This window comes from Anolis carolinensis, chromosome 1 (assembly GCF_035594765.1).
Source record: "Anolis carolinensis isolate JA03-04 chromosome 1, rAnoCar3.1.pri, whole genome shotgun sequence".
Classification (NCBI taxonomy): Eukaryota; Metazoa; Chordata; class Lepidosauria; order Squamata; family Dactyloidae; genus Anolis; species Anolis carolinensis.
In genome coordinates this window covers 50531015-50555038 of record NC_085841.1, presented here as the reverse complement: position 1 = coordinate 50555038, position 24024 = coordinate 50531015, and the positions used below count along the sequence as shown (strand labels likewise).

The 24024-nt window shown below is 37.0% G+C and overlaps 1 protein-coding gene across 5 annotated transcripts in view; it reads left to right on the top strand.

The window, feature by feature from the left end:
* The window catches only part of ltbp1 (latent transforming growth factor beta binding protein 1), a 212553-nt gene that overhangs the window by 184659 nt on the left and 3870 nt on the right, over positions 1-24024 (top strand). For all 5 annotated transcript variants that reach the window (XM_008125456.3, XM_008125451.3, XM_062974291.1 and 2 more), the window contains 5 exons: positions 715-801; positions 4811-4939; positions 5843-5983; positions 8108-8278; positions 17232-17357. In XM_008125456.3, coding sequence (XP_008123663.1) covers positions 715-801; positions 4811-4939; positions 5843-5983; positions 8108-8278; positions 17232-17357 — 654 coding nt within the window. The remainder of the gene's footprint in view (positions 1-714; positions 802-4810; positions 4940-5842; positions 5984-8107; positions 8279-17231; positions 17358-24024) is intronic.

The following is a 24024-nucleotide window of genomic DNA, read 5'->3' as shown; positions in this document are numbered from 1 at the left end:
TGACTAAAATTAGGAAATGCAGTCTCTCAGCTACCTTGGACCTAAGATGTTTAGGTCATTATAGACTATAACTGGCACTTTCATTTGCATTTGGAAACAGACTGGCAACCAATGAAGCCGTTTGAGCAGTTGTATACAAGGTGGTTGTATGATCCCTATAACAACTCTAGCTGCAGCTCTTTATATCAACTGAAGTTTCTGAATGTGCTTCAAAAGCAGTCCCTTATAGTACACTATAGCAATCAGAATCGGATATAACCAGGACATGTCACAATATGGCCATATCACACATATTTTGAGGAACCAAGAAGTTGGTGCACAAACTTGAAATGTAGAAATGCACTCAAAAAACCTGGACCTCCAGGTTCAAGGCTGAGTTCAGGAGTACACTAAAACTTTAGACCTGTGTTTCCAAAGCGAATGCAAACCAATGTAGCACAATCTGTATCCCATCAAATATTGGTCGCAGAATTGCACTGGAGAATCTAATATTTATGGAGAAAAGTTCTGTCAGATCAAAAAGGTGTTTTTTATTTGCTATTTTCTCGCTTTCACAAGAGTCCTGTGCCCCTCATCCTAGTGAGCACAGAGGTCTCACTGTATATGCAATTGTGTGTTTTTATGATATGCAAATTCTTGTGGGAAAGTTATCTTTTTCACAGTGCAGTGCATGAATACATTTTTGATTGGATTCTTATATTATTTTCTTACCAGCTGAATTTACTGAACTGTGTCCAGAAGGGAAAGGTTTCATACCCTCTGAAGATCCATCATACGGAGATGTTGCACAGAGTTATAAAGGTCAGACTCTGCTAGTCATACTTGAATTCCATACTAGTATTTCAGTGACCCTAAAATAAACAAGAGTTCATTTTAAGCTCCTATTGATTCAGTGCTGTGATAAAGTTTTTATAAAGTTTAGGTTTTTGTTGTGTTTTGTTTTTGTTTTTTGTTGTTTTTAACATCGAAAGCTGCTGGTTTGGGATGAGGCATACAAAATCCCAGTTTTCCATGCCTTGCAAACAAAATAGGCAAACCCAACTAGGAAATTTAGTGAATTTATTGACAAAATAGTTGTTTCCTGTGAGTTGGTTGACTTTTGTATACAACTTTTTCTGACCTGTTATTGATTTTGAGGCTATACAGAGTACAAATGCAAAATAAAGAGGAAATTAAAACTAGCTTGATAAAATAAGAGCCGTAAAGGCACTAAGACAGCAATAGTTTTAACAAGTCTCAAATAATGTTTTGTAATGTTTCAAATGATGTGTGATGTTTTTAAATAAATAAATATTTAATATGTTTTAATTTAATCTAATTTTAACTATAATTTTTGGAACTTGATGTGTTTAAGGCATTGAATAATAATTGCCTATTTGTAAGCCGCCTTGAGTCCCCTTCGGGGTAGAGACAGGCGGGGTATAAATTGAGTAAATAAATAAATAAATTAGTATAAAAGAATAGCATGGAATACAGTTAGAAATCTGCTAAAGCTTTCAGTTTCATTTAATTATAAATTCATGCTGATTGATGTCTGCTGAGGATTGTAGGATAGGGACAAGGTCAGTGGAGGTAGCTAAGGAAACGCCATATAGACATCAGTTTGGGGAATCATCATTATGTAACAGTCCATAGCTCCTGTATTGGAAATGGAGTCCTATGAACTTGAGATTTTTGAGTGCAGAATATGGTTGGAGTCCTTGTGGTATCTTACACTAGTGTAGTCCACTTTTTGCAGTGTTGTGTAGCAATGGGGAAGGGCTAGCAGAGGGAGGTCTTGTTGCCATTATAAGAAGCAGCTGCAATATCTCCCTTCTAAATGGGTCCTCAGAGCTAGCGTCTGGGGAGGCTGCCTTGGAAAATAGAAGGTAAGCAGTGTAGAGATAGGCTGCCCAGAGCCCTTTGTACTCCTGCTGACATATCACTGTGACAGCATTATGCACAAACAGGATTGTAGGTAATGGGCAGCAGAGGCACAGAGCCATATAGCTTCTCAAAGCACTTGATACAAGCCATATTCTTCTCTTCTAGAAACATCAAACCCGCATTTCAAAGAGGTGGAAACTGAATCAATGGTTTACATTCATGAGTCCAAAACGATGTGGTAGGAATTCCTGCAGGTGTGTGTGTGTGTGTATGTGTGTGTGTGTGTGTGTGTATATATATATATATATATATATATATATAGAGTTGGAACACACACATACAGACCACATTAATTTATTTAGACCAGTCATGTGTAAAATTCGGCCCTCCAGGACTTTTGGACTTCAACTCCCACAATTCCAAACATCCGATGGGCTGTTAGGAATTGTGGGAGTTGAAGTTCATAACACCTGGAGGGCCAAAGTTTACCCATGCATGATTTAGACAGTAAGAGGTATGCACTCATATCCATCCTTTCATATATGGTAGATATAGACCCATCATTCATCCACACAGAGACCACACTAGCTTTGCAGGTACTGTACTGACCTATAAGAGCATTTTCTTACAACTCTAGGGACCTGGCCTTAAAATGTTCACATAATGCAGAAGCATGAAATGAATTGCTGGTCTGATACAGTTGAAAATTCTTATGATGTAAGTGGGCCAGTCTTCCACTATGTTGGCTTGTGCCAGTTGGACCATTTAATCAGGTCATTCAACAAATTCCATTACTCTTTTTTATTTTGTATTTCTGTACTTGCATGAATATCTCTGCTTTTTTTTCTTTATAATTCCCCATTTGCTCTTCCAACCATATAATTCTCATTCAAAAGCCTATTTTTTAAAAAGTGCTAATGTGGGTGTTGAGCTTTCATTCATTTTGTTTTAAAATTAAAAATTAAAACTGCTCAGTTTCTGGAGAAGTGGCTGCAAAAATATTTGTGTAGCCAGTTTGTCCTTTCTGGAGAAGTAAGTATTTTAGATTTTTTTACTTTTAGAGCTATTGAGCAAATACAAAAATTCCTTTCTTAACATTATTCTTCTCTTGCCATTATATAAATGGAGCTCAAAGCAATGGATTTTTACCAGAGGCATTTGACCCAGTTTGTATTTTGCTGGGATATTCCAAGGCCGATTTTGAGGAAACAATAGAATATTTGTGTGGAGAATGAAAAGAAACAAAGCTGAGAAAAGGAACAAATTCTGGGTGCAACAAAAATGGTTTTGAAATAATTATAAAAATTAAAAGCTTATGTGTTTAAAGCAGGGGTCCCCAGACCAAGGCTTGTAGGCCAGACTTTCCAAGGTCATTTACCCGGCCCCAACCCAAAGTTTGACTTAGTCTAAAATGACTTGAATGCACACAACAACAAAAATCCTTATTAACTTGACCGTCTCATCAGCCAAAAGCAGGCTGACATTTCCCATTGAAATACTGATAAGTTTATGTTGGTTAAAATTGTTCTTCATTTTAAATATTGTATTGTTCTTTCAGTATAAATAAGATATGTGCAGTGTGCATAGGAATTTGTTCATTTTTTTCAAACTACAGTTTGAGGACCCTTGGTCTAGAGTTTATTGTTCTATAAAATACCATTAAAACCATTAATCATTCATTTTGCAGGCTGTTTGTTCAGTCTGCTAAGTATAAAATTATACAAAAAGCATTACAGCTTTAGCTGCAGACCAGTTTCTCCTAAATTGGTAGAAATGTCTGTCTGTCAGCTTAAGTTATATCAAAGGCCCCCAGATACCAGAGTGATAAGTACTTTTAGAATTCTGTGCAGTAATATTTATAGTTATGGCTGAGTGGAGGAAGCCACCATTGCCGAAATCTCCAGAGCAGGCGCCAAAAACAAACCGTTAATTCTCAGCAGGATTTTAAATCAGACACAACATGGAGTGAGAAAAGGATCACAAAACTGGGTTTCCTTAGCCAACATAAGCAGACAGCATAAAAGTAATTCACTCTCTCCCCCCCCCCCTGCTTCTCTCTCTCTCTCTCTCTCTCTCTCTCTCTGTATATGGTGAACTACTTGACAAAAATAACCGTGCACTAACAATAGAGAAGTCCCATTAGTGTCAAGAACATTGCTGCTTATAGGCAGCTGAAAGATAATTGCCTCAGCTGCACATGAAAACAGGATTATGTGTGCAGTGAAGATATGACTATGATAACAGAACATGCATAGATGATTCAAGTACTATATATTTATCTGCTATATAAATAACAGTGTGTCTGACATTGCACTAATGGGTACATGGGGTAGTAAAATACAGCAGTCATTGCTTGCTTATCTCAATGCATCCCACACGGATAAAAACATTCAGGTTCCTTGATTAATGTTAAACGGTCTCTGAATACTGCATACCTCTGAAGTCATAAATCTGGACATACAGAAAGTGGGACAGGAAAAATGAATGGATGACTGAAAGCAGAGTCAGTGCTAATTCTGAAGATTCTGCTTTTAAGAGTAAGTCTGTAAAAGGTAAAAAAAGAAATAATAACAAGTATGGTTTTTATCTTACGTGAGCTATGCAAAATTGTTTTCTACACACTCTTAAAATTCTGGCATTCTACCACAGTGTTTTCTGAGATGGCATTTGACAGAGACCCCAATGATAGCTATAATAAATTCTAAAAAACTTTTGAGGAATTTGAAAAATAGGAGACGTGAGTTGGTCCTTGACATTTCTTCTGATCCTCTACTTTTCCCCTGATCATCAAAGAGAGCAATGGAGAGCTGTTTCCAGAGTTGTCTTGTTTAGCCAAGGGAACAACAGTGTCTGTTTTGGCAAAGAAGGCTAAAACCTAAAAAAAGAATTTTAAAGTACTTTAAAGGTAACTTTAAAGTATATAGTACTTATTATTTTCTTGCAGATGCTGATGAATGCCAGCTCTTTGGACAAGAAATATGCAAGAATGGTTTCTGCTTAAATACACAGCCAGGCTTTGAATGTTACTGCAAACAAGGCACATACTATGATCCTATAAAACTCCAATGCTTTGGTAAGTGCAAACCATTGCCATCTCTGCTAATTTTTGAATTTGCCAGCCAGTACTGAGAAGAAAAGACTTTCTAAATGTTAGCTACTCTTTTTAACAATCCTTATGTGTGAGCTGGCTGCTTACTTTCTCTAAATACTTTTGAATTGTCCTCAATTACTGGAGAAATATTGGAGTCTATATGGATACCCTCAGATGAGTGAACGTGTGATTATTTCAAGTAGATGTAAAAATACACAAGTACAGCAGGCCCCTTATTGTGGAAGTTACCATTCTAAATATGTGGAAGGGGCAACAAGTGGACGGAGGAAAAACAACAAGCATATTCTTGCTCTCCCTTCTTGTGTGATTTCAGTTGCATGTGCTTAAACACCACATAAGGCTATACACTGTCTAGGTTATGGCCAAGGAATGAGAGTTGGGAGACTCATGGGCTACATGCACTCCAAGAAACCCTTCAGTTCCCCCTTTGAGCCATGTCACCAAAAAAAAGTCTTGAAATGGACATTCTTGCTTTGCAGAAACACTTAGAATTTCCCATTGTAAAAATATGTTGTCAAATCTGACAGTAAAAAAACTCAGCATTTAATTCAGGTGTGAGCAATCTCTTTTTCTCTGGAAGATGTTGAGAGTTGCAGTCCAACATCTCTTCTGTTTGTGAAAACATACTTTAAAGAATTGAACATACTTTTATTTGTTATAGATGCATGAGAAGATGAAAACTGTCACATGTTATTTAGTTGTCTCTTTGTGCATATGAAAAAACCAGACTGATTTAAATTTGAATTGAACAAAGAGAAGACTTGCTGGTCCTTTTTTTTTTCAGCAGTGAAAGTATTTTTATTGAAACTTATCTTGCAGGAATTGATGTTTCTTCAATATATTTATCCATTTGCATTTGAACAGATACAGATGAATGTTTGGATCCCAATAGTTGTATTGATGGGCAATGCATCAACACTGAAGGATCTTACAGTTGTTTCTGTACACACCCAATGGTTCTGGATTCTTCAGAAAAGCGATGCATCAGACCAGCAGAATCTAGTGGTATGCCTTATTGTATTGATGAGATTTTTTTTAAGTGTATGCAGTGGCAGAAAGCTATGTTTGAAAGAATAGGCTGGGTTTGTTTTACTTTGATTTCCACTTTTGCCTGAGCTAATTTTGGGTTATAATCATTATCAACACACCACATTCAGTTTAGCAGAGTTTGGATCAGGAATGGAAATAATATTTGAAAACTCGAGGGAAAATATAAAGAAGTGATTATCAAGTATAGGGAAATCCTGATGAAGAGAATCCTTCTGAAGTTCTGTGGTGATCGATGATGCACAATATGTTGTTGAAGGCTTTCATGGCCGGGATCACAGGGTTGTTGTATGTTTTCCGGGCTGTTTAGCCATGTTCTAGAAGTATTCACTCCTGACGTTTCGCCCACATCTATGGCAGGCATCCTCAGAGATTGTGAGGTATGCCTCACAACCTCTGAGGATGCCTGCCATAGATGTGGGCAAAACGTCAGGAGAGAATACTTCTAGAACATGGCCATATAGCCCCGAAAACATACAACAACCCGATGATGCACAATGTTGCAGGCAGGGAAAAAAGGCGAGGTGGTGGGGAGGAAAACCTAATTTGAAATCACTATATCTGCAACTATGAACAACTGTTGAAAGAAATTCTCACCACTTGAAAGGTGGGAAATAAAGTTTCAAATGATTACCACTAGATGCCTCTCCCAGCACACAAATAGCCCCTAGCCTCAGTCATTCATAAGTTGGAAAGTCTGTAACATAAGGCCTAATGAGACGAGGTAAGCTCCCATCTGTCAGCGCCACAGGATGGTAACACATCCGGGCGTCCCCTGGGCAATGTCTCTGTATACTGCCAATTCTTCCACACCAGAAGTAATTTGCAGTATATTCTCAATTCACTTCTGACACAATTTTAAAAAGGGCCTAATGAGATGTTCTCCATGTCCAGGGTTATTTTTTAGGTTTATTTCTACTTCAAATTGGTTAGTAAAACTTGATACTCATTAAGCTCTTTGTAACTTTTTGTGTAATTGTAACATGTTGCCATTGTGAAATATACTGCTTTGAAATTGGGTCCATCATTTTGAAGCATGCTGTATGTTCTTCCTATGGAATTGAATAATTTAAATGAACCCATCCCCATCATTGACTAGCAAAAGGAAGAGATAAATAGGTTTGGAGCAGTTAGACCTCTTCTTGTTTTAATTTGATATAAACTGCCTTTGATCATGTATCAGTAAAAAAGTGAGCACACATACAGTATATACCTTCCACATATATGTCACTGCTGAAAGCAGAGAAGAAATCTGTTGCTTCAGGAGATATTCAGTTTCCTTTCTTGTTGCACTCTACCAAACCTTTGAGTACATTCTATTTTCATACATTTCCGTGATTCCAGTATTTGTCAACATTTGTGATAAATATTGATGATTACATGCAGTAAATATATGCGTACATTTTCTTATCCTCAGCACATGCAAAAATCATTTTTAAAGTGTTGAGAAATTTTGCCCCCTTCTTCTTCCCCCAGTTCTCAGCTACTGTATGGTATTGTTATCTCCGTAGGGGAGCAATAGCTGTATTTTTATATATAAATGGCCAAATTTTCAAGTAAAAAAGAACAGAAATGATACCCAAAGTACTATCAAATCATTGACTCCTCTACTTCTACAACCCTAGAACTTTAGTTCTGATGAAACTGGAATTTGCGGTGTGGCTCAAATAAATGAATAACATAGCAAATAAATAACAAAGTTCTTTGTTACTTGCTTCACTAATAGGTAACCCCGTCACAAATTTTTAAACAGTGTTATAAATTTGAACTTGCTCTGTTTTTTAGGAAAATAAGACTAGACATTATAGTAAATGAGGTTTGTACACATTTGTTTATGTGAATGTATATGTATAATTATGCAGGTTTTTAATGTATGCTCTTAATTTTAATGTAATTTTTTATTTAAACGGATTTTAATGTGATGTAAATGGTTTTTATGTATTTTTTTATATTGTAAGCCACTCTGAGTCCCCTGATGGGTGAGAAGGGCGGGGTAAAAGTGATGTAATAAATACATAAATAAATTGATCTGATACAGTGGGGCTGTAATTGGTGTTTATATGTCTCTGCTTTCCATTTCAGAACAAACTGAAGAAACAGATGTCTACCAGGATCTTTGCTGGCAACACCTGAGTGAAGACTTTGTTTGCAGCCGGCCTCTTGTTGGAAAACAAACTACTTACACTGAGTGCTGCTGTTTATATGGTGAAGCGTGGGGTATGCAGTGTGCGCTCTGCCCCATGAAAAATTCAGGTAAGGGAGGCATCTTGCTAGTCAGCAGAGTAATAATGCATAAGAAGAAGGAATTCTGGAAAATTCCTTTAGCACAAAAAGATGTGGTTTGATTTTTCCCCCCACCACAGCTCAGGTCACAAGAAATTTTGAACTTCATTGTATGCAACATAAAGATAAAAATGTAATGATATAGTCATTCCAGTTACTTGATGAGGTGAAAATCTAAGTGTTAAGGCATCGGTTCTACACTATGAGTTACTTCAAGCCTTTGCAACAGACAGAACTTCTAAGCCAAATCTGGGGGTTCCAGAGCTTGTGGGACTACAAACTCATTATCCCTAGACATGTCACGTTATGACTGGAACTGACCAGAACTGGAAATCTAACTGCCCGAAAGACATACAACAACCCAATCTAACAACCTTTTGAAGATCATTGGTTTCCCATCCTTCTTATTCATTTCTCCCTTATGGGCTAATATATGATAATGCAGTTTCAGATTTTAAATGCTGGGTTTAGATTTGAATAAATGATGTTATAGTGATTCTAGTCATTAATCATAATGACTGACCTACCCCATAGATTACATTGAGACTAAATTGTGACTCTTCATCTGAATTCAATTTACATGCCAGTGAGTGATGGTGGTGAGAGTTTAGAATGGGGAGAGGTGGGGAAAGATGTATGCTTTTGAATTATAATGAGACAGTTAACATTTTTCTACATTTCAGAGTTGATGAATATCTGCTGTAGAGCTGGTGACCAACAATGCTCTATTTGTTTATCCGTTCATTCATTTTCTTTCTAACTCATTCACCCTCTCACACTCTTCTTGTTCTCCTGCTGCCTCTGACAAATGCAGTTACATTTTCAATTAAGCCCAATTATATTTATAATGGGTTTAATCTTTAGACAGTTGCGGGCATCTGCAGTGTTTTAGCAATCCAAGTTGATTTTGGCATTTAAAAAAATATTTCCACTCTAGCATCTTTTCTCCACCCCATTCAGTGAGCCATCTTTTAAATTCCACTGGTTTTTGCCAGAGTGGCCCAGGAGGGAGGGATGGAGGGAGAAAAGGGGTACTTTTGGGAGAAAATTGCAGCAAAAATATGGTGCATGCGTGGCTTCTGCATTTCATACAGGGGCTGGTTAGACAATTGCCAGGAACACATTTTTCTAATAAAAAGGCTTTATTTAGTAGAACAAAGCTTTTCTCTAGGAAAGAATTTCTTCATGTCTTTTTATGAGTTTTACTTTTTTGATTGATATTTAGATTCTATTGTCAACATTTAGCTCCACACATTTGCCAACAGCCTCATGAAATCATTTGACATCAAGCAAGGATGAACTTTTTTTTGCCACAAATCACATTTTCCTGAGACAACACAGGCAGTCCTACAGAACTTATCTTGTTCATAACTTGAGGACTGCCAGTATTCAATGTTATCTTGATTCAAAACAAATTAAGTTTTTATTTCAGTTCAGGCAAACTATTTGCATTTTTTGTAAATTTCTGTCAATTTTTTCATTTGTTCGCAGAATTGTTGTTTATTTACTTCCCTTATCTTCTGCTGTGACTTATCCTTTATTTGTATTTTTGTAATTTAAATTAAAGTTTTAAAAGAGGGTTTCCAAGGTCTCCAAAGCAGATTTTGAAGGCATATTCAAGGACTGGTGGAGGGGAGGATTTACCCCTTCCTGTCAGTTATGCTAATGAAACTTTATCATCAGATCCATCATTAGCATTATTACATATATTATCCCTTAACGTTTTATATGAATAATGTGCAGAGTCTGTATTTTAGTGTAAAGGGAATAATTTTCTGTGCTGTTAAATCATAAATCATGGTCTGAATCAAGTAGTGTCTTTGATGTTGTTTTCATTATGTAATTCAAATTGCAGTAATGGGAAGGCTCAGTAGGTACTTAGTTTATATTCCAATATCTACAGCTCAAAAGCGTTTACCATTTCAAAGAATTTTTCCTAAGAAAAACAAAGTCAAATTGTGTATGAAAGAGTCAGTTCCCTGTCTTCAAGGATTAGTGTTTAAAGTGATGTTGTTGGCTCAAGAAGTAGCTTTCACACTTCTCGACCAGAAGGTCAAAGGTTCAGGTCCTGTCTGGGGAAACTGGAGTTACTCCATATTTGAATGTTATGTTTATATACACTCATTTGGGCCTGGAACATCATGTATATTTCCATTAGTATTTTAAACATATATTTGCAGAAATAGAAATAGCAGAATAGTTAGATAATGATATCGTGATTTTAGCAACACATTTCATTTATTTCAAAAGAACGTGCTGTTTTGATTCAGTGTTAGACAGTTGGTTTTTAAATCAGAATCTTCTTTAACTCAAAAATGTTAGGCCCATAAAAATTTAGGCTTTTGAACAAGGCACCCATTTCTCTCAAAAAGTAGTTATAAATTTCATTCCTTAGTTTTGAAGCTGACTAAAAACGTTCTTTCTGAGGAATATTTTGATTGCCCGCATCACACGTATATTCACTGTGATTCAGCTTAGACAACCATTTGGAACCCTACTTTGTACTGAGGATTCTTAAATATAAATCACACAATCAAGCCGTTTGACCTTTACAACAAGGGCAGTAGGATTGAGCCAGAAGTCAGAGCCACCCCAGAGGCACACTCAAAACAAAACATCTGGGAATGAATCTGAATGTATAATTGTCCTATAGATGATTTTGATTGTACCTATCTCAGGATTCTGAATATCTCTACTCAACATTTCCCTTCTCTGAGTGTTTTGATACTGCAGCCTTGTTTTATCAGAGTCTTTGTCTAATTTTGAATGTTAGGAGTATATGCTCATCTTGGCCTGATTGGTTTAGGTTTCAGAATGATTTTACAGTGCCATTCTTAAACTCACTTATGACCAAACATTCTGACTCAGCAGTAAACAATTGATGACCATTCTTCTGAGACAGAAGAAGCAATTCACCTCTCATTTGGTTCTGAAAATGGGAGGACACTTAACATTCACACTGTCTTTAGGCACGATCAAGTTGCCCGATCAACCTCTACAAATTTGCTCTGGCTTGAATTTAGATTTCTGGTGGGACCTATAACCACTATGCAGAATAAATGCTGAGAATGCAAGAGAATATTTTTGAGAAGGATCATATGTCTTCTTAAAATCACTAGAATTGTATCCCTGAAATAACAGATATGGAGTGCTTCCCAGCTGGACTCTGCACCAGTTTGTTGTTTCTGATACAACCCCTAGTACTGTGAGACCATAATTACTCCTTCCCACAAAGGATAAACTATATTTGTCCTTTATTTTTGAGATGATATTTGATTTATTAATAATTTTAAAGCTTTCTTGGCATCCCTAGTCACAATTTCATCAAAAATAACATTAATTTTTGATATACTCTGGAATGATTTTGTGGCCATTTTACTGATTAAGAAAGATGGTTGACACGTGTACTCAAATGTAGCATTTCTGTTATAGTCTTCTGATAAATAAATATAAACAAATAAACAGTGCTCATTGCTAGTTTTGTCTAAACAAAACAAGTAATTGTTAAAATCACCAACATAGTGATCAGTGATTAAAAGTTGCAACAGATTTGCAAAATTCTGTTCCACCATTCTTTTGATTCAAATCTCATCCAGTATCCGGCTCAGACTGGAAAACAGTGATCTACCAGCTAAATTCTGCCTGACCTAATTATTTTCTTTCATTTTCATCCCAAGATATTTGGAAATAATCTGAAACTTTCATTCTTAGTTGTCCTCAGCAACTTTCCACCAGGCGCTCCTAGAAAGTTTTATCACTCTCGCCTCCTTGAAGATTAATAATTCTTTCTGGCTTGCTGAGGTGTTAAAACAATATTTGGACAGTTTTCTCAAAGTAACCACAACTCTCCCCTAAAGTTATATGTACTTTTCAAATTAGGTACCACAAACACCCATTAAGAGAATGAATCAGCCAAACAGCAGGATCACAGAACACAATGTATGCCCTTCTTTCCATAAATAGAGCCCTAACACATTTAAATTAGGAAACCTTGTCAGTTTTTTGTTCCTGAATGATGCAATTCTCCATAAGCGGAGCTGAAGCAATATATACTTGAGAGCCAACATCTCTGGTTGGGAAGATAAATGGAACTAGGCGAAGGAACACTTTATTCAGATTTCCTAGGATTGTAACTATGGACTGTTTTGTTTGGAAATTTCATTGAGGAACTGCAGTGCTTTTGACAGATGTGGCCCTTTCCTTTGTTGATAGTGACACATAAGATGTCCCAATTAACAAAGTTTTTGTTGAGCTTTCAAGAATAGGAGGGTAGGAAGCTTTGGCTGTTGTGTAATTGGGAATAGATACACTGGAAGATTCCATGCGGAATATCATAGCCAAGGAGCAAATCATTCTATGAACATGCCAATTGGGCCTTATTTGTTTGCTAGAGCAAGGGACAATATATATCTATCTATTGACTGTTAGGACACTTGAATGCCTACAAATCTGTTACTCAGTCTTTGGGGATTGAATCTCTGTCAGCTATGTGTTTTATTCATTTTTCATTCTCCCAGCTTTCCTTTAAAAATACAAATGGTTCATGGGTTGCCCCTCCATATGGAAAATTCTGTATGCAGTCATATGGAAGAAGTAAATCTGACTGTCATATTTACCATTATGGGTGCCATCTCCTTCAGTTAGAGAAAGGCAGAGAAGACAGCAAGGAGAATTTGATTGCAAGATAAAACTGCAACCACATCTTAAGAGCAGAAGTACATTTGGCCCATCCCCAGGTCATTCCAGATGTTTTTGACTGTAATTCTTGCTATCCCGGCTGGGACTGAAGGGAATTGTAGCCCATAGCATCTGAGAAAGAGCAGGGTCTTTATTAAGTCTTCATGAAGTCTGGCCACTGTCTCTCCAGAACCAAAGGTCAGCTATGTTGTCGAAGACTTTCATGGCCGGAATCACAGGGTTGTTGTGTGCTTTCCGGGCTGTATGGCCATGTTCCAACAGCATTCTCTCCTGACGTTTCGCCCACATCTATGGCAGGTATCCTCAGAGGTTGTGAGGTATATACCTCACAACCTCTGAGGATGTCTGCAATAGATGTGGGTAAAACGTCAGGAGAGAATGCTTCTGGAACATGGCCATACAGCTTGGAAAACACACAACAAAGGTCAGCTGTGTTTTTTTTTCTTGCCAGGTAGGCTACCCACTAGTCCCCTTGTAAAGAAAGACCTTGGAAATCTTAGTTTGGACTACAGTTCCTAATTTCTAGCTAGCAGTTTCTGGGAAGTGTACAAAGATAATTTTGCCAAGTTCTATTGAGGAGTTAGTATGTCACAAACTGGGAGCCTTTGCATTTATGTTCAACTGTTCCATATGAACCAGCTAAAAGGTGTGATTAAAGAAAAAATATTGATCTTAAAAAAGGACTTTCCTCCACATACAACTATTAATTTCAAAATGTTTAAGCATTCTTTCATATAAAGCTGACAGACAAAGCTTGTGGTTATCTCTTTTCCATGTAATTGACTTCATAGTCATTATTTTTTATTTAGATATTGTTTCAGGGGAGTTAAAATTTGGAAAAATATTTTAAAGAAGTAAATTGCAGCATGCCTCTTGTAGGCACAAGGCAGCCATCATATCTACTACTAGAACATTTTTTTAAAATGTGGATTAAGTTATATTTTGAACAATTTCTCACTGTAGTTTCAATTTAATTGAGGATTTCTTTTCTTTTTTTAACCTTCTTAAGTTTTCCAACATTTCCATATCCCCACCTTCCCCTCATTCCCAGAGTGAAGTCCAAGTGCATCAGCTGGCATTGCTGATGTCAGATTCCATCTTTCCTGGATTCACTTGTCACCAAGCAAAACAAAAACAAGTGATATTTGAGAATGACATTCATTGATGCCTGAAAGCATTTTTAATTTCAGCAAGTTTCCTTTGCCTCAGCCACAAAGTATCAGTAAACCTCCTGGACAATAAATATGATTGTAGCTAAAAAATATGTTGTAAAGTGATTTGCCAGAATGAAGGGCCTTCTAACCTCTAACACAGTGGTTCTCAACAGCTGGTAAACTGGCTGGGATTTCTGGGAGTTGTAGGCCAAAAACATCTGGGAACCCCAGGTTGAGAATCACTACAACACATTGTAAACAGTAATGTTGTTGCTGCCATCTGCCTTTCGGGGGAGGTTTCCTGTTACCTTCTTATTAGTCTGAGAGAGTGTGACTTGCCCAGTGGATATCCATGGCAGAGCAGACATTTGCAGCCTGGGCTTCTCAAAATTCAAACAACCACACCATGCTAGATTTCAAATGTCAAGATGTACATTACCTTGGTCCTAAATAAATGTATATTGACTTATTTCCAAGTAAACAATCATCACATCACGGACCTGTTATTTTTCATACTGCTGACAAGACTACATGGAGCAAAAGTGCCTTTATACTTTATAGACTGATAATTTTTTTTTTGCTGCAAGCATGTCAGTCTTTCCTGAATTATTGGCATTTGCGTGCAGAGAAAATGAAAGCTCCTTGCCCTAGACATACTACTGTTGATATAGGTTAGGCAGCCCTCCTTCAAAAGATGAACAACAATTTGGATCTGTTTTACACTCAAGCACCTCCTCAACAACAATGTTGAAATTAATAAAAGATAACCTGAAAGTTCAATCAACAATGTTTAGTCATATAGAAATCTTTGGAGGGTGATGAAGTACTTTTGTAAACTCACAGGTTCTAATAATCTTTCCATTGCATGTGTGCCACCATGTTTAACTGTTAACACCAGTGATGTCTGATACTCAAAATTTTGTTCTTGTAGGATATTTCTACATTTACAAATCAAACCATGATTAATTTGTTTTACTTTGACATTGGCAGCTAGAACCATAGACCTTTTCAAGGTTTTTATTATCTCCCGTTTTACTTTTGCTGAAATTCACCTAGTTCTGCAGTTATCACAGCTTGTTTTCTACTGACATTTCATTTGATACTCTTTTTCTGGGATGAGCTCCATAGTTCTCATAGTCTCATATCAGTTGACAAGTTGATATGGTCCCATCTCACTTGATCATCTGACCTGCATGTATTTGGCCAACGTAAGATCTGTTTCTCAAGCTTCCTGGAAATTTCCTTTATAGGGTTTTATTTACCATATTTCTGTTTAACATTGAGAATGTGATCAGCTCTAGAAATGCATAGTCGAAAATGTATCCACAGGGTAAGCTGCTTTGAACCAAGCCAGACTGTTGCTCCATTTGGTCCAGAGTAGCAGGCCTCCTGGATCACGAAGAAAAAGCTTTTTCAGCCCTGCTGTACATGTCCATAATTGGAACTGGCAACTTCTGCACACAATGCATGAGCCCTACCAGCATTGTGGATTGTCTCACACAGCCACTCAAAACACATCATAAGTGTATGTTACCCTTTTGTGGTCCTCCCTCAAATCCCACTTGAGAGAGCAACAGCTTTTCTAATTTTTTTTTATTTTTGAAATAAACAGTGTTCCTGCTGGGGAAGCGAGAAAGCAATTAATCTAGTCAATGAAGAACATGTCCTCTTTTGGGGTTCCTTGCTATGGAAATGTTCAAATGCAAGAACACAGTTATTGGAAGATGACATTGGAAAACCTTTAGCCAATTTCTCTTTACTTTAGCTAAAGGACAGAGCAAGATGAAAACTAACTTTGAGCTATATCTAGATGATGAGGAAATAATCACAATTAATGCACTTGTATTCCATATGGTGTAAAGTGCAACTCTTCTGGGTGATTTGAAGGAATGCTTATGGACTGCAAGTAATAACAGTGAGAAGAACATAAATAGGGAGTGGTTGAACCAAGAGCCTATATCATTTTTTCTTGTGAAATGGCCAAATACATGCAGGTCAGATGTTCCAAATGCGTGGAACATGTTGCACTGGAACATGACAAAAGGGGCTGAAAGAGAATGAAATTTATTCCCACTTCAATCTATGCAGAAATGTTTATATTCAATTAATTTTATTGGAGTGGCCCATTGCTTACATCACTGGATATCATGTTCTTTTTGGTCAGTAAGAAAACAGCAACAACAGCAAAATCAATCATTATAATTGCTCAGCCGTGAAAAACAAGCAAACCAGTTGTACAAACAGAAAAATATGTGAAAAGGAAACTTCATTACTGAAAACCATGCACATTTCAAGGAACATCCATTCATCATAGAAAAGTACCAATGTACTTGTCTCCTTTTGAACAAAAATTAGAAAATCTGTTTGTACTCGGCATTCATTCAAGGACTTTCTTTCCAGCTTTCCTTTTACTTTGACAGAGTATGTGTGCATATATGTATGATATTCCTTTCTTAAAGCTATTCAATACAAATGTTGTTTGGCTTGATATAGTGATTGGATGAATGCTTATATATAAACTATTTTAAAATGGTGCAATATCCTTTTATTTTGTTACTTCTGAATTATATTTCTGTTATACAGGATTGGATCACAATATTTTTATGAGCCTTCTTCTCTTTCAAATGCCTTAATTAGTTTAATCCCAGTTTGTGAAAGGTTTAGTTTGCCATTGCATCTGAACCAGATGTTGTGCCAGTGGTTCCCATTGAGCTGTAACCGAAATTTGTAGTTTGCAACAAAACAGCAAGTACGTTAAGATGAGAAGAGCTAATGCAAGCGTGAGATAAATTTTTGTAGAGCCAAACTATGGTTTGACATTTATTACATGTGAACTGACAGTTTGGTTTTACTGTGGGCATATTTTGATGGAGACAGGGAGTGAAGACATATAGCAGTGAACAAAGAGAACAATAGTTCTCTGTATATTTGAAAGTTTAGCACTTTAAAATCATATTTAATAACAAGGGCCCTCTTCCAGATCAAAGGCACATCTGTCTTTAGGATAAAACCCATAGTGTTTATCCAGTCCATTGCAGAGTTCAAAGCATTTCTCTGTTTCTCTCTTGCAGAGGACTATGCCCAGTTGTGCAACATTCCAGTTCCTGGATCCCGGAGGCCATATGGGCAAGATGCACTGGTTGACTTTGAGGAGGAACAGTATACTCCAGAAACAGACCCATACTTTGTGGAAGACCGTAAGCACCATTTCCTCATCAGTACTGGGAATTAATAATGTGAATTTCTGCTGCTGTCTATTTGTTCTCTTTGTTTATATTTGTTTTGCTTGTTTTGTCATAGATGTTTTGCTGTTTCAGCCTTGAGTTGACTAACACCTGCCCTGAACCCGGAAACAGAATATTAATTCCTAATGGTGTGAATGAGTGAATAATTTCATTTTTAACAACAAAATGAATAAAACTAACAAATAGTTAAATACAGGTGACAGACAACTATCTGCTTCTGCGTGGCAGCATCCCATCATGCTTGGAGACACTCACAATTTTTTCACTTTCGCAGGGGTGCTATTCCTCTAACTCCCACAAAAGTAGAGGGACGGCTGTATACCCACATTGGTACTTGTGTTGAGCTTCCACTCCTTAGTTCCACTAGAAGAACATACTGTGGGATCTTCAGTTCCATGATTTCCAGCAACTGTGGATCGCTGTGCCCCATATTAGTCAATGCTGATTGTGTTAATGCAGACATGCCAAAGCGTTTGCATTCATGTCACTTTCATTTCAAAATATCAGCCGTGATCATCCACATTTTTTTCATATTGACCCCAGTGTAATTTTAGTCACTAAAAGAAGCCAACAAAATAAAGCCAATTCCATTAGTTTAGGTCTGGGATCATTTGGGGCTAGTGAAGAGCTATAAAATGAAAGGCTGGATGGGTTTGTCAAACTATTGTATTATTGAGGGAGGAGATCTTTTTTGTGTGACCCATGACATCCATATCACATCCTTCACAGAAGTTCTTAAGCTGGAAAGCTTAAGAGTGCAAAAGGTCTGCCTTCTCATTGATTAATACCACAGTCCTCTGCATAGTCTCTTTCTCTTTTCCATTCTGAATTAGAAATAAAAGCATACTGGAGTCTGAAGAGAATTGGAGAGTTGGGTACAATCTTCTACTACTAAATTTGCTATATTTTCACTGAATGGGGTTTGTAAGATTGGGAAGGAAACACACAATATGAATATAAAACCTGGAACCTGCAGAACAGTAGAGGAACCTAAATTTCGGAAGAGATCAATCTATATGCTGATGATGATAATTTTAGGGGAGGTGGAGGAGTCACTACAATCAATAGTCAAAACAGTCAAGGACTTTGATAAAACTTCAGGCTTCACAATTAATTTAGGGAAATCAGAGATATTACATAAAAATCGAACATGGGAAGAACTTAAGAAGGTTCAAAACATTATGGGAGTACAATTGGGGAAAAAGAAGATGAAATACCTGGGTGTAGATATACCAAAAAAACATCAATAATATCATACCAATGAACTACAATCATCTATGGAAAAATATAATTAATCAATTCATCACATGGGGAAAGAGATTTCAAGATATATCCACAAGGCTAAAAATTTACAAGATGAAGATCTTGCCCAAATTCTTACTCTTGTTCCAAACCCTCCCGATGAATATCCCTACCAATTTGTTGAAGAAGTGAGACAACTCCATAAAAAATGGGTAGTGGGAGGAAACAAAAACAAAATTGCTAATTTCCTATATTATAGTAAACAAGAAATGGGTGGATGGGGGGCTCCCTCATTGGGAATATACTTTGAGGCAAGTCAGTTAGAGAGGTTATTAGAATTCGAATTGGAAGGGTCAAAAAAATGGGTGCAAATAGAAAAGGAAGCAAATAGTTGGCAAAAAGAACTTAAAAGCAGGCCCCTGTTTAACAATGTTGTTAATCTGGAAAAAATGGCAAATTAAATTACAAATAAATAAAATTGACCCTTTCCCATTAGAAACATTGGAAAATAAGGATAAGACATTCAGGAATCTAATTAGGGCATTGAAGGAAAATGGTATCAAAAAGATTGGGGACCTCATGGATCCCAATGGAGAAATATTAAAGTGGGATAAAATAAAAGATAAATGTGGTCAAGGGAAATGGATAGCATGGTTAGGTCTGTCCAGTAAAGCTCAGACTATGAAAAGAAGAGAAGCAGCTGAAACCTCACTGGATAGAATAATTAAAAGGAAAATAGAAATAGATAAAGGAATGACTGGACTATTGTATGACGAACGAATCACCTTAACATAACACAAAAACAACTCTTATAGAGAACTGGAAACAGGAAAAAAAACTTTACTGAAAAACTAATCGGGTTTTGGATTGATAATATTCATAAAATTAAACATATAAGGATCAAAGAAACTCAAAGAAAAATAATCTCTAAATGGTACAGAACCCCCCTTCAATTAGCACACATAACGGGAAATAGCTCTAAACGGTTCGGGACCTGCCTATCTTTGTGACCACGTCGTCCCCTATGAACCTACTCGATCTCTAAGATCCTCTGAGGGGGCCCTCCTCTCACTTCCATCTTCCTCACAGTTACGACTGGTGGGGACGAGAGAGAGGGCCTTCTTAGCCGTGGCCCCCCGGCTCTGGAACTTCCTTCCCAGGGAGATTAGGTTGGTACCCTCTCTATCCTCCTTCAAGAAACAACTGAAGACTTGGATGTTTAGGTTGGCCTTTGGTGAGACAGTCACTGGATGACCAGCCTCAGTTGGCATTATAACTCTATCCTGAATTTTATTAGGTCCCTTTTATTTTGGTATTTTAACTGATGATGTTATTTTTATATTGCTGCTGCAGTCCCCCCCACCAATGAAGTCGACTGAATTTTACTTGGTGGTTGATTGATATTATTAACTCTTGTTTCATTGTCTTACTGTGTTTCATTTTTTTTTGTATATTGTTCAATGTATTTATGCTGTCGTTTTTGTAAATTGTGTTAGTTGGGCCTTGCCCATGTGAGCCGCCCCGAGTCCCCGCGGGGAGATAGTGGCGGGGTATTAAAAAAGTTTAATAATAATAATACCTCAAATAAGTGTTGGCACATATGTGGGGGAATAGGTTCATTCTCCCACATGTGGTGGGACTGTAGAAAAATTCAGAACTTTTATAGTAAAATAAGAAAAGTAATGGAAAAAATAATAGGGAAAGGATTAATATGGGACAAAGCCAGATACATGTCTCTCACAATAAAGGTAAAGGAAGATAACAATAATTGGACAGAGATCCTAAAATATATGACAGCCGCAATACAAGCCATGATAGCCCGAGGATGGAGGGATGATACAAAATGGGATGTAGAAACTTGGTGGGCTTATATATCCGAATATATAATTAATGACTTCATCAATCAAAGGAAAAAAAATATACAAATAGCCTAAAAGAACAAGACTGGTTCAGGAAATGGTCCATGCTAATTGACAAAATAGACGGAGACGAAAGATACACCACCTTGAACCAGGTGTTCCACATGGTTAAAATGATGCAATGATAATATTTCGAATTGCTGTTCCAAGGGAGTGGGGGGAATGGGGGGAGGGCGGGGTGATGGGCGATACATTTCCAAGGATCGTTTAAAATGTCATTTAAAGAATAGTCACTTTTGGAATAATGTATACTGAAATATGTCATGTATGGCCAAAAAAAATGTTAATTGTTGGGATGTATCAAATAAAATTTTTATTTTTTTTAAAAAAAATACACATACTGGCAACAGTATTTTTAAAAGTTAGACATGGCTCTTTCCCCTCTACATAAGAATTAGCAGGTTTTCCATGATGCTTTTGGAGGTATGTTCCCTGGGCATATGCTGCTTGGGACATTTAACTCACTTGAACCTAATCCCCTAGTGTACTTTGTTGACTCATTGGGTGGATACCAATTTTGGACTAATAATTCTTGACATATTTGGCTCCAAAAACATTACTGGGTTCGCCACACACATGCCATTATGAGTATTGCGGAAAGGGTGAGATAATGATTTTCTCACTAAATGTAGGAAATGGCTTTGGAAGCAGAGACCAGGCATCTTATGGCTATGGGTGATCTTTTCATAAAAGGTTTAGATATATACGCAGAGCATGGGTGCAGCAAACCACAAGGATTAGAAAAGGGATCTCTGTTCAGATTCAAAGGTAGAATTTTGCTCACTTTTCTATATAAAAATGACATTAATTTCTTGAGTGTTTACCTATATCTCATTACTCATGACTGAAGAAGTAATGCTGGCCTTTTTATACAATTGGACTCTTCCAACATTGCATTCCATACTGATACAAATGGCTCTATGGGGCAGGGGAGGGATGGTTTAAGATTTAGACTAAATGTATGCAGAATATACAGTAGGTAGGTAAAGGTTTTCCCCTGACATTAAGTCTAATTATGTCAGACTCTGGGGGTTGATGCTCATTTCCATTTCTAAGCCGAAGAGACGGTGTTGTCCGTAGACACCTCCAAGGTCATGTGGCCAGCATGACTGCATGGAGCGCCGTTACCTTCCCACCGGAACAATACCTATTGATCTACTCACATTTGCATGTTTTCGAACTGCTAGGTTGGCAGAAGCTGGGGCTAACAGCGGGAGCTCACTTTGTTCCTCAGATTCGAACCACCGACCTTTTGGTCAGCAAGTTCAGCAGCTCAGTGGTTTAACCCACTGCGCTACCAGGGGCTCCTATGCAGAATATAGAAGTGACTAATATAAATTGCTACTGAAGTGTAATTATTATCCTCAGTGAGCTGTAGCTACTGGTAAATTTCATTTTAGTAGCAAGTCAATACGCAATTAAAATCACTTCATTTTTCATTGGACCTGTAAGCATTTGATTACTTTTCCAGTTAACAGAGGGGAGTAGTCTCACTAAATAGGAGACCAGGAATATCACAGCACAGTGGCTGGCTCATGCTGCTGCTGTCTTGTGTTCCATTGTAGATGTTGATAGACTGCAGAAGAGTGTGCTTTGTACCACAGGCTAGCCTTTCAGAATTCTAAGCATTTCAGAATTAATGTAACTATGTTAGCCGCTTTTAGGAATCAGGACGATACAGTGGGCCCTTGTCATCCAGGATGCCCCATAGATACTAACATTTGTGGCCGCTCAAAACCCTTATTTACAATGGTGTAGTAAATAAATTTGCAAAATCAAGGTTTGCCTTTTGAATTTTTAAAAAGATTTTTAAGTAACATTTGGTAGAACCTGTAGACACAGAATCTATGGATACAGTGGGTCAAATGTAACAGGAAGTACACCGTTCTCCCATTTATACAGCTCTCTTGGCTGTCAATCCATTTCCAGGCATAATCCAGAGTGTTGATGGTGATTTATAATCCCTATATTGCTTGGATCAGGCTATTTGAAGGACTTTATCTCCTTTTATGAGCACATTAGAGAACTTCTGGAGAGGCCTTTTCTCTGTCCCATTTTCTTCCCTGGATCATTTAATAGGAAGAAAGGAGAGGACCTCTATTTATTATTATTATTGTTATTATTATTATTATTATTATTATTATTTTAAATTCATTGTGATTTTAGTGTGTTTTACTGTTGCATGGTGCCATAGGGTTCATGTCAGCAGAATTAAATAATAAAATAAAGAATCTTATACCAGGAAAATGATTTTCAAGAAATTGTATGTGTACATTAGAAATCATTGATCCCATGTATAACATATTTATTTATTTACAGCATTTAAATGCTGTAAATAAATAACATAGGCAATGTTTCTAGCTGGAATGATTCTAACAGTGTTATTTTAGTTAGCATCTCTGTGTTTCATTGGGTCTCATTCCTGTTACATTTGGTTTGCATGTCGTATACCATAGAAAAAGAAAACAAAATAAAAATTAATAACTTTTGAGTAGGACAAGAGAGAAGCAAAGCCTTTTCTATATTTCACTCCCTTCAGCAGGGGCCAGCCTGGTGATTTCATCTCTACTGAATGCTGCACAAACTCAGTTGACTTACACAACGTTGTATGAGGTCCAACCATTTCAGCATCATATGATTTTAATTAAACAGAATGGCTCTCTGAGCTGAACTGCAGCTAAATGGTAACATTGTTGAAAATTTGCAAAACACTATATAAACTTCTGGAAGAAATGATGGTGTAATAATCACAGGGTGATTTTTTTTTTTTTTTTTTTGGCAGGAGTAATACACGTTACCTGCTGGTATCACATGGCAGCTAGGTTGTAATGCTTTCCTTCACATTTTGTCCCTGGGGCTGTGGGTTCATATTGGGGTCTTTTCCTTAGGGGCTCCATAGCTTGGTGGTTGAATACATGCTTTGAATAATAATACATTTCCTGGTCCAATTGCTTACAGCTTTAGCTAAGAAAATCTCAGTCCAAGTCATAATGCAGGCTTCAATCCTGATATTTGTATGAGAGAAGCGTGTATTAACCCACAGCTTTTCTAAATAATGGTTTCTCTTTTCTTTTTCTATTCATTATTATTTAGTATTTTGTGCAGTTAGGAAAGTGACTTTCAGATTACACTGGCAAAGGACTTATTTTCCCCTTTTTGAAACACTTGTTTGGCAAGGACATTGGTGCCCCCTCCCTTCTTCATGCTGCGCTACTTTCAAAATATTTTTGGAGCACAAACAAATTGTTGTTTTCCTTTAGCAGGATGCCACCTTACCAAAGAAAATTGTTCGTTAGGCCACATATGCAAAGGGATACTAAGCATTTTCCATTCTGTGCAAAGGATTTTATAAAGAATCATGGATCCCTGAACTACATTAAATCAATACAGTCAGATAAAATATTTGTATGTTATAGTTTTCTACACATTAGAAATACAGTCAAGTGATTTCTGTAATA